The following is a 12333-nucleotide window of genomic DNA, read 5'->3' as shown; positions in this document are numbered from 1 at the left end:
TTTAGTCATAGTGTAATTCTGATTGTTACTAAACTTTGCAAGGCTTTGGAGTTTTTATGTTGTGGTTGTATAACAAAAACCTTAATGTTTCACTGAAAGCTCTTCAGCTTTGTAGACAGCCTGTAAAATAGCTTCTCAATACTCTACTAGCTCCACCTGACATCCAAGACGAAGAAGTTGATCAAATCCTGGCAATGCTCTGTGAAAGTAAGGACCACTGGCAACATTGAGAGCTTGAAGTAACTAAGGGGGTGAGATGCTCTGCACAGGGATTGGAAGGAAACATCCACATGCGATATATAACAAGATATAAACCTTTAACATGTAGCATGTGGGGGTGCTGGTCCTGTTATATTAGGACAAAAAAATGATGAAATGGGGTTCATATTAGAAGGACAAATTAGCACTCCTTATGTTGATTAAAATATAACTTTTAATGATTATTGTTTAATAATGACATCCTCCCGGAAGACAAGGTGAAATATATTAAAATTACTTTCAAATACACACATACACACGTGTGATAAAAACAAAGACATCAACTGATAGGGATCTATTATATAAAGGAATAGTCTTGTGGATACAGAGAATTATCTGTATAAATCCTTGGTAGCAGACCATTTACTAGTAAGTAGTGGTTAGTAGGAAGACAGAATGATGTAAAGAGTGAGTGAGAACCGTGTCTCTTATGGTGTTGGTATTGTAAGCCTTCTAGTCACCACTGTAACAGCTGTAGCAGGCGGATAACGGAGTGAGATACTTAATCTCAGTGGATTTAATGAGGGGAAACCCCTAGCTCAAGATAGTGTTAGCTTGTATGGTGATATTTGTAGACTTAGGATACAAGGCTTGTTCTGGGTTAATAACAGTATAAAGCACTACACAATAGTGCATCTATACTGAGGCTGGTATAATTCCTGCAATGAGTGACATTGTCAGCTATAATAAATGCAGTTGACTCATTGCCAGTAACAGCTCTGTGGTACTGAAAGTTGTCCCTGATATGGGCAAATTTATATATAGTCTCCGTGGTGGACAATATTCACAGCAGCTATACATATTAGTGCATCTATAATGAGGCTGATGTAATTCCTGCAATGTGTGACCTTGTCAGCTATAATAAATGCAGTTGACTCATTGCCAGTAACAGCTCTGTGGTACTAAAAGAGGTCCCTGATAGGAGTAAACTTATGTATAGTCTCCGTGGAGGACAATAATCACAGCAGCTAAGCTCGTTTTATCTAAATGATAGAATCCCATAATATTGTGAAAACTCCATCTGTATCTATGCCTGCTACTAAATAGAAACTACTGCTCCATCCCTATTTGCAATTGGTGTTGGCGCCAAACATTGAGAGCTTACAAAGTGCAGGAATCTAATTGTCAGAGTCCAAGTATGCAAACAATGGAGAGTTGTTGAGAATGAAAACAGAGTTCTTTATTGAAAGCAAGAATCACGCAGGTAAACAACCTTATGCAGGTAATGGTTAATACTGATAGCAAATGTCCATAAGAACTACAGGTAACAGATGCAGAGTTCAATGAAAACAATAATACAATGGCAGAAGTAATTTTAACACTAGGCAGTGGATATTGGTAGTAGTAGATACAACACTAGGCAGCGGATATTGGTAGTAGTAGATGCAACACTAGGCAGCGGATATTGGCAGTAGTAGATGCAACACTAGGCAGCGGATATTGGTGGAAGTAGATACAACACTAGGCAGCGGATATTGGCAGTAGTAGATACAACACTAGGCAGGGGATATTGGCAGTAGTAGATGCAACACTAGGCAGCGGATATTGGTGGAAGTAGATACAACACTAGGCAGCGGATATTGGTGGAAGTAGATACAACACTAGGCAGCGGATATTGGTAGTAGTAGATACAACACTAGGCAGTGGATATTGGTAGTAGTAGATGCAACACTAGGCAGCGGATATTGGTGGAAGTAGATACAACACTAGGCAGTGGATATTGGCAGTAGTAGATACAACACTAGGCAGCGGATATTTTGCAGTAGTAGATACAACACTAGGCAGGGGATTTTGGCAGTAGTAGATACAACACTAGGCAGCGGATATTGGCAGTAGTAGATACAACACTAGGCAGTGGATATTGGCAGTAGTAGATACAACACTAGGCAGCGGATATTGGCAGTAGTAGATACAACACTAGGCAGTGGATATTGGCAGTAGTAGATGCAACACTAGGCAGTGGATATTGGCAGTAGTAGATACAACACTAGGCAGCGGATATTGGCAGTAGTAGATACAACACTAGGCAGTGGATATTGGCAGTAGTAGATGCAACAATAGGCAGCGGATATTGGCAGTAGTAGTTGCAACCATTAGGCAGCGGATATTGGCAGTAGTAGATACAACACTAGGTAGTGGATATTGGCAGTAGTAGATACAACACTAGGCAGTGGATATTGGCAGTAGTAGATACAACACTAGGCAGTGGATATTGGCAGTAGTAGATAGAACACTAGGCAGCGGATATTGGCACTAGTAGATAGAACACTAGGCAGCGGATATTGGCAGTAGTAGATACAACACTAGGCAGTGGATATTGGTAGTAGTAGATACAACACTAGGTAGTGGATATTGGCAGTAGTAGATACAACACTAGGCAGTGGATATTGGCAGTAGTAGATACAACACTAGGCAGTGGATATTGGCAGTAGTAGATACAACACTAGGCAGCGGATATTGGCAGTAGTAGATACAACACTAGGCAGTGGATATTGGCAGTAGTAGATGCAACACTAGGCAGCGGATATTGGCAGTAGTAGATACAACACTAGGCAGTGGATATTGGCAGTAGTAGATACAACACTAGGCAGTGGATATTGGTAGTAGTAGATGCAACACTAGGCAGCGGATATTAGCAGTAGTAAATGCAACACTAGGCAGTGGATATTGGCAGTAGTAGATACAACACTAGGCAGTGGATATTGGTAGTAGTAGATGCAACACTAGGCAGCGGATATTGGCAGTAGTAGATACAACACTAGGCAGCGGATATTGGCAGTAGTAGATACAACACTAGGCAGTGGATATTGGTAGTAGTAGATACAACACTAGGTAGTGGATATTGGCAGTAGTAGATACAACACTAGGCAGTGGATATTGGCAGTAGTAGATACAACACTAGGCAGTGGATATTGGCAGTAGTAGATACAACACTAGGCAGCGGATATTGGCAGTAGTAGATACAACACTAGGCAGTGGATATTGGCAGTAGTAGATGCAACACTAGGCAGCGGATATTGGCAGTAGTAGATACAACACTAGGCAGCGGATATTGGCAGTAGTAGATACAACACTAGGCAGTGGATATTGGTAGTAGTAGATGCAACACTAGGCAGCGGATATTGGCAGTAGTAAATGCAACACTAGGCAGTGGATATTGGCAGTAGTAGATACAACAATAGGCAGCGGATATTGGCAGTAGTAGATGCAACAATAGGCAGTGGATATTGGCAGTAGTAGATGCAACAATAGGCAGTGGATATTGGCAGTAGTAGATGCAACAATAGGCAGCGGATATTGGCAGTAGTAGATACAACACTAGGCAGTGGATATTGGCAGTAGTAGATACAACACTAGGCAGTGGATATTGGCAGTAGTAGATACAACAATAGGCAGTGGATATTGGCAGTAGTAATTGCAACCATCAGGCAGCGGATATTGGCACTAGTAGATACAACACTAGGCAGTGGATATTGGCAGTAGTAGATGCAACACTAGGCAGGGGATATTGGCAGTAGTAGATACAACAATAGGCAGCGGATATTGGCAGTAGTAGATGCAACACTAGGCAGTGGATATTGGCAGTAGTAGATACAACACTAGGCAGGGGATATTGGCAGTAGTAGATGCAACAATAGGCAGCGGATATTGGCAGTAGTAGATGCAACACTAGGCAGCGGATATTGGCAGTAGTAGATGCAACAATAGGCAGCGGATATTGGCAGTAGTAGATGCAACACTAGGTAGCGGATATTGGCAGTAGTAGATGCAACAATAGGCAGCGGATATTGGCAGTAGTAGATACAACACTAGGCAGTGGATATTGGCAGTAGTAGATGCAACAATAGGCAGCGGATATTGGCAGTAGTAGATGCAACACTAGGTAGCGGATATTGGCAGTAGTAGATGCAACAATAGGCAGCGGATATTGGCAGTAGTAGATGCAACAATAGGCAGCGGATATTGGCAGTAGTAGATGCAACACTAGGTAGCGGATATTGGCAGTAGTAGATGCAACAATAGGCAGTGGATATTGGCAGTAGTAGATGCAACAATAGGCAGCGGATATTGGCAGTAGTAGATGCAACAATAGGCAGTGGATATTGGCAGTAGTAGATGCAACAATAGGCAGCGGATATTGGCAGTAGTAGATGCAACACTAGGTAGCGGATATTGGCAGTAGTAGATGCAACAATAGGCAGTGGATATTGGCAGTAGTAGATGCAACAATAGGCAGCGGATATTGGCAGTAGTAGATGCAACACTAGGTAGCGGATATTGTCAGTAGTAGATGCAAAACTAGGCAACAAATATTGGCAATAGTAGATGCAACACTAGGTAGCGGATATTGGCAGTAGTAGATGCAAAACTAGGCAACAAATATTGGCAATAGTAGATGCAACACTAGGCAGTGGATATTGGCAGTAGTAGATGCAACACTAGGCAGTGGATATTGGCAGTAGTAGATGCAAAACTAGGCAGCAAATATTGGCAGTAGTAGATACAACACTAGGCAGCGGATATTGGCAGTAGTAGATACAACCATAGGTAATGTATGCAGTACTGAATAAATGTCAGGAATTGCTGTACGAGTAGCAGCTACAGCAGACAATGGATATAGCAAAATCCTCAGAGGGCACAGTCTATAAGTGACAGGAGCTGAGGGCTTAGAAATGTGTTTTCTGCAACTGAAGCTGCATAAAGGAAAATCCGCAGGATATAGCAGGAGACTCCACAGAAGGAGTACACAAAAGGATGGTCAGCAAGCCAGGGTAATAAACTGGGAGATCCATCAGTAACAGGTCACAGGAGTACAGAGTGTGAGACCAGGAATAGTAAACAATTGATGAACTGGCATCAGTCTGCTGGAAAAGGCAGATTATAAAGACCATTGTGAAGATACTGGGTTTTCTGGCCCAATTCCACCCATTTCATGCTGTCTGGTCACCCGTGGGTGCCTTACTATGCCAGGAATGTCTACCCAGTTCCTTCTAGGGTTCTCAGTCACTAAGGCAAATGCAGTTAGAAAGTAAAACAATACATTTATTGTAACAAAAACAATCACTAGATTATTATATACACACAGTAAATAAATGCCAGGCAGATCTGTTCAGGTTCTAACAAACAAACTTCCCTGGATTTTCCTCCCATACCCACTCCAGAGATTGTTATACTTCAAGCTCCTGTTCTAGTGGTGCCTGTACCTCCAGTTCTTGCTCCACAGATTGTTGTATTCCTTCAGCGAGCCCTGGTACCATCCTTCCAACTGGATCCAGAGGGATTGCTACCATCTTTGTCAAACACTGCTCCACTACCCAAGGAACCACTTTCTGACTCATGTTCTGAGGTGTCATTACCTGTTTCCAGTCCTGAGATGCCAGTAACTGTTTCAAGGTCCTGAGGACATTTCTGCCCTTGGCACTGGGCCCGAGGAAAATTCTGTCTAGTTTACAGTAACACAGGTGACTGTCCGGCCAAAAATGCCTTACAAGATTGCATAGTCCACAGTGCCAGAGATAACTGCCCAGTTCACAGTGACTGAGTTGATTGTCTCCAGTCCTGAGATTTAAGTCATTGCCTCCAGTCCCGAGGTTCAAGTCGCTGCCTCCAATCTCAAGGTTCAAGTCACTGCCTCTGGTCCTGAGGTTCAAGTCACTGCTTTCTTTCTTGAGATCAGTCATACCACAGATGGCTCCTACCAAGTGTGAGCTGCTACAGATGACCGCTGCTCAGTGGGGGTCCCAGAGATGACTGCTGCTTCATCAGGGTACCCAGAGATGACTTTTGCCCAGTCCATGTCCATGTTGCATGGACACCTTTAACAAAAGACTTGCTCTGGAAAGGATTCTCTATCTTACCTTCTCCACATTATCCCTGTTCCCTCTGCCCACTTTTGGCAAAGTCAGGAGTAGCTGAAAGTCTTCAACTGAGCTGTTCCCATTTCTCCTACTTATTCCTCTCCATTCTTTTTCCCCTCATTCAAAATCACTCTCACCACAGTTGGGAGAGGCAAGTTTGAATTTACAGAATCTATATATTTATTGAATGTTTTTCTTTGTTAAGTATTACTAATTATGTATCCTGTAAATGTTTATTCCTTATAATTTGCGTTTTGTTTTTTGTATGCCTATAGTATTTGCTAATTTTAGTAAAAATTTAGGTTCATATTTGTAAATGATTAATTGATAGGTAGGTTTTAAAGTATTTTGGCTGATGTTCTCCTTTATTGTTGTTACAGATAATAACAGGTGTTTTTTTTAATTATATAACAAGAATCACCTTTCACAGTGAGGAGAGCCCCATCATGTGACCTGATATTACACCATCATTTGAAACTGAACTTGTATATGTGTATTGATAATGGCTGATCAATCACTCATGAAACCTCTCTGACTCATTTTGAAGATTCTGTCCTTGAACATTCTTTCTACAGTTAATTAATTAAATCATCTTGATCACTCACCATATGTCTGTACCATGTGTACCAGCCAACACTAACTATTTATGATATCGAAGCTACAGGTACAATATAAAGTAACTGCTTGTGGTTGCTTGGGGCATTTACCATGTGTGGACACTGAGCAACAGAAATCCTGATACATAAGAAGACATAGAAACAAACATCACAGCAGAAAGATCAGCACATGATTATTTTCCACTTTGTGAACTCATAACATCTTGATAAAAGATCTGATACAATGAAGTACTTAGAGGAAAACTAAGAAATCTGAGCAGAATAAGTAGAAACCACAGTTGGCTATTTTATCTTCTAACTGTAAGAATACAAAAAGGGGAAAACAAATCACAAACTTTAGAAAAGTTAAATAATGGAAATTATCCTTGCAGGTCACTCTGCATTTCAGTACAATAATGGAAGAGTCAGACACGCTTTACACTGGATATACTTTTCAATGTCCATAGATTCCAAAATGGGCCTTGGTGTAATCAGTGATTATTAGTTTTGCAATAAAGTTTGTGATTTTAATGACTATTTGTTCCTACTTCTCTATTCATATTTAATGGCCATTGAATCGACATAGCTTCCTAGTGTAGGCCCAGCTTATGGGGGATACTGACTTGAGACTACAATATTTGTGAACCTACAAATTTATATGCCACTTCAAAGTCTAATAATAAACAAAATGCATGTTAATATGCTAAATGTAATGGGAGACATTTTGGAGCAATTAAATGGGTACATTATATCCATAAAGAGTTATATAGTAAACTGAACGAAACACTGGACTGTAAAAGAGGCACAGGGGATTTGGCTATGGATGCTTTTAGTGCCTGTGTATCACACTCTATTTCCCTGCACATACCAGGTAGTATCAATGAGTTCCTGACACATGGGTACAGGCAGCACTCATAAGGGTAGATTTATTAAACTGCAGGTTTGAAAAAGTGGAGATGTTGCCTATAGCAACCAATCAGATTCTAGCTAGAATTTGTTTAGTACATTCTAAAAAATGACATCTAGAATCTGATTGGCTGCTATAGGCAACATCTACACTTTTTCAAACCTGCAGTTTAGTAAATATACCCCATAAAGTTTACATGCACTTGTGTACCAGGAACTCAGCATACACACTGTCTGCAATGTACAGACAAAAATGTTAGTGACGCGTTTCACTTGTGGGCATTCATGTGGTACTAGTCTTAGGAGGTTTGGGTCTGAGTAATCATATGAAAATACACACATGAAACAGCACGGTGCCCATGTCAGATAACTGTCACAAACATTTTTATTTCATTGCTAACTTTGAGTAACTTACCAAGTAAATAAAATATATTTTCTGTTAAGCTGACAACTTGTTGTTCCCCTATTACATTCTCTCTTCATTGCTGAGGCTTGGAGTGAAATCAGTCAGCGTGGTCCTGGTACCAGGGCCGTCTTTTCCATTGGGCACATTGGGCAAGGGCCCCCATGGGCAAGGGGGCCCCTATAGGCGTGGCTCTGAAGAAAGCTCTGAAAAAAATAAAAAAAACAGGGAGGGATCGGGATCACCACCGCGGTCATGCAGTGGCGATCCAGCTGCTTCCCTCTTCCGTGCTGCGCTCGCACTGAATGTCGGGCATGATGACATTTTCACATTATCAGTGAGGAGCGCAGCACGGAGGAGCCACAATGCGACGGACAAGCAAGCGAGGAAGAAATAAAACAGAAAAGAAGAAAAAAAGAAGAGAAGAAGGTGATAGAAAGGTAAGTGAAGGGGGGACAAAAAGAAGACTAATGGAGGGTACAGACACAGTATCTGATATAGGGGTGGGGGTGAGACCAGAAGGTGCATGATGAAAGGGCAAATAGAAGAATAATGGAGGGCACAGGCACAGTATCTGATACAGGCGCAGGGGGGGAGACAAGAAGCATGATGAAGGGGCAAATTTACATTTTTATTCTTGTGAGTGGTTGTGTAGGTAGGGGCTCCAGTGCACTGATTTGCCCTGGGGCCCATAATGTTGTTAAGATGGCCCTGCCTGGTACCTCTGTCTCGGGAGGTCTTGTAGTTAGTGCTATGGGTTAGTGAGGCAGCAGCTATCTGAAGGTGAATATTAGAGAAAGAACTAAAACTTTTTTAATTCTCATGAAAACCAACTGAAACTCCAGTCACAGCATAAATTGTAATTTTACTAAACGTTCCTTGAAGGCTTTGGATATTATCTTTGTATGAATATGAGTACCTGTGGATTTTTAAATATATATGAATATATGACCTTGTCATGATAAGGGGGTATTCATAGTTTTATATGGTGCACGTATAACAAACATCTTGCTGTTTTCTGTGCTCCCCTCCCCATTGCCTTGGAGACAGCCCATAAAATAGCTGTTCCTCACACCACTAGCTCAACTGGCTACTGGCTTCCAGAAGGAAGATGCTGAGCAACACCTGGGAAAATACCTGGAAATTAGGGTAAGTTGGAAACTATGTGTGATAAGGGCACATTATCTAATGAGACAGTTCCAGACATATTCTCTATTTACCCAGCTGACATTCAAACTCTGGACTAGTGTCATCAGAAGAGCCAAAAATATTTAGTATCACCATTTAGTATCAGGGGGGAAAAAAATGTAAATTCAGGTCAGATAAAACCACTCCTGTATCTCTTTGTTCCTCCCCATAGAATATCTCATCCACCACTATACAATATACTGTGTTGTATATATTGCTTCCCTGCTGAACAAACATTACTCGGATTTTTCTGCGGCTCAGTTTCCATTAATTTCTTATATTATTGCACAACCTCCTATTTTACAATCAGTAGTTAGTGAGTTTTGAAAATACACAAATGCATTAAGTGGAACCTTTTAAATTGTTGATCCAGAGGAAGGAGACCAATGCCACCAGCAAGGCAGCCAAAATGTTCTCACAGTGTGAAAAAATATCCTCTCTTTATACTGGAAATCAGTTTAATTATCTGAATCAATCTCACTAATAATAGTGGTTTGTCAAATCTATCCTAATCATCGGTAGAAGAATACGTTCACACCTCACCTCAATAGCTTAAGACCATAGGTCGGCAATGTTCATACAAGACCCAGATTTGCCATCCTTAATGATCAGTGTCCAGTAATTGAGTTCTGGACAGTTGATGCCCAGGAACTAGGTCCTAGGTATGAAGGTAGCTCTGTGATTAGTCATTGGGTTCTGGGTATGTGTACAACTCAGTGTTCGGTTGCTGGGTTTTGGTATGCAGTTAGCTTGGTGCTCAGTAGTTGCATTCTATGTGATTTCTAGCCAATAATGTCTACATATAAAAACTTATAAAATAGTGATAAAATATTGATCACTTTCATCTAAGATCTATGCATCATAGATCTTAGATGAAAATATAGGAGTCCTTAGTTTGTCATGGGAAATTGGTATAGGTGTGATATTTGCAACACTTTTGTGTACTTCAATTAGCAAATAACGTTGTGTGACTCTCTATTTTAGATCATTTAGAAATTGTTATGCTGGAATTTGAAGTGGCTGCTCAAAAAAAGAGGAATGATTGGTCAACATATCCTGATTTTGCTCTTTATTACAGTTCTGCGTGTTTTGCTTAGTTTTCTTATAAAACAGAATCCTTTTTAGAAAAAAATCTCTCTGCCCGGACTGTCAAATGTTACTCTCAATATTACTCTTCATTGACCGTCTCCCGCAGCTGCAGCATCACTTTCTGAGGGGAGTGCAGTCAGTGCACAGTCACCATATCACAGTGACAGGATGGGAGCTGTGCAACTACTGCTGATCCTGGGGACCCTGCAAGGTGAGAACTGAGGAGAGTGCACCCTGGTGCAGTCAGTGCACAGTAACCATATCACAGTGACAGGATGGGAGGTGTGCAAATACTGCTGATCCTGGGGACCCTGCAAGGTAAGAACTGAGGAGAGTGCACCCTGGTGCAGTCAGTGCACAGTCACCATATCACAGTGACAGGATGGGAGGTGTGCACATACTGCTGCTCCTGGGGACCCTGCAAGGTGAGAACTGAGGAGAGTGCACCCTGGAGCAGTCAGTGCACAGTCACCATATCACAGTGACAGGGTGGGAGGTGTGCAAATACTGCTGATCCTGGGGACCCTGAAAGGTGAGAACTGAGGAGAGTGCACCCTGGTGCAGTCAGTGCACAGTCACCATATCACAGTGACAGAATGGGAGGTGTGCAAATACTGCTGATCCTGGGGACCCTACAAGGTGAGAACTGAGGAGAGTGCACCCTGGTGCAGTCAGTGCACAGTCACCATATCACAGTGACAGGATGGGAGGTGTGCAAATACTGCTGATCCTGGGGACCCTGCAAGGTGAGAACTTAGGAGAGTGCACCCTGGTGCAGTCAGTGCACAGTCACCATATCACAGTGACAGGATGGGAGGTGTGCAAATACTGCTGATCCTGGGGACCCTGCAAGGTGAGAACTGAGGAGAGTGCACCCTGGTGCAGTCAGTGCACAGTCACCATATCACAGTGACAGGGTGGGAGGTGTGCAAATACTGCTGATCCTGGGGACCCTGCAAGGTGAGAACTGAGGAGAGTGCACCCTGGTGCAGTCAGTGCACAGTCACCATATCACAGTGACAGGATGGGAGGTGTGCAAATACTGCTGATCCTGGGGACCCTGCAAGGTGAGAACTGAGGATCAGTACTGTATAGAGCGCAGCTACTGTTTTTACATCTGCAGGATACATCTGCTGGTTATTGTATGTAATAAGATCAGAATGTGGGAAGTAATAAAAATCCTTCATGTAATAACCTAGTGTATGTGACCCTATAATCACACGGTGACTATAGAATTTACCTTATTGTAAAACCTACAGATGACCTATATGTATAACTGATATTATGTTACTGACTAATCCTTATTTCACACTCTATTTATCAGGATTTCAGTCCCAGACAATCCACGTATCCCAGATCCCTGTAATAGTCACCCCAGAGGGCAGCTCGGTCACCTTACCATGTAACTACAGCATCAGTGGTGCAGAGGATATAACAATCGGCTCCTACAGGTGGTACAGACATCTGGTGAGGACTGGACCTGAGGTCTCTGATAGTAATAAGGATTTCACAGGCAGAATCTCCAGAGAGGACTTCGACGAATTCATCTATAACAGATCAGCCAGTATCACCCTGCACAGAGTACATGTCTCAGACACTGGGATGTATTACTGTGAAGTTACTTTCCAGCACGGTGGAGAAATATCAGGACACGGCACTGGGACAAACCTCAATGTGACAGGTGAGAGTCTGACTCCGGGGTTATCTTTTATAAAACCTAATATCTGAAATGTGAGAATCTCACTACAGTAAATCACTTGAAAATACAAAACCAAAGTTACCGACAGTTATTAGATCCAATCTGGTCTATTTACATCATAGGTGTAATACATGGAGACCAGTGTTTTCCTTCAGCTGAGTAGAGCAGAAATATTATCTATCAGAGAAACTTTATTAGGATTTTTTCCACCTCCTTTTATTCTATGCACAAAGTATCATGATCAATGATACTTTCATTACAACGTATTACAATTATATGACAGTTATGGCTTTATATAGCAGTACAATAATAGCCCACCGGTACCTTCCATCTCAG

The 12333-nt window shown here is 41.9% G+C and overlaps 1 protein-coding gene across 1 annotated transcript; it reads left to right on the top strand.

Moving 5' to 3' along the window:
- Window positions 1-10680: 10680 nt before the first annotated feature.
- LOC142150379 (natural cytotoxicity triggering receptor 3-like) lies at window positions 10681-12026 on the top strand. Its single transcript, XM_075205575.1, has 2 exons — window positions 10681-10723; window positions 11623-12026. The coding sequence occupies exons 1-2, from the start codon at window positions 10681-10683 to the stop codon at window positions 12024-12026; spliced, it is 447 nt and encodes a 148-aa protein (XP_075061676.1).
- Window positions 12027-12333: the final 307 nt, after the last annotated feature.

Source organism: Mixophyes fleayi, chromosome 4 (assembly GCF_038048845.1).
Source record: "Mixophyes fleayi isolate aMixFle1 chromosome 4, aMixFle1.hap1, whole genome shotgun sequence".
NCBI classification, from domain to species: Eukaryota; Metazoa; Chordata; class Amphibia; order Anura; family Limnodynastidae; genus Mixophyes; species Mixophyes fleayi.
This window is presented reverse-complemented; position numbering and strand designations above follow the sequence as displayed.

What these genes read in the sequence shown, in the direction of transcription:
- LOC142150379 (XM_075205575.1), top strand. Translation starts at nt 10,681, where the DNA reads ATGGGAGGTGTGCACATACTGCTGCTCCTGGGGACCCTGCAAG. An exon ending in GCTCCTGGGGACCCTGCAAG is followed by an intron (nt 10,724 to 11,622) that starts GTGAGAACTGAG and finishes TCTATTTATCAG; the next exon opens with GATTTCAGTCCCAGACAATC.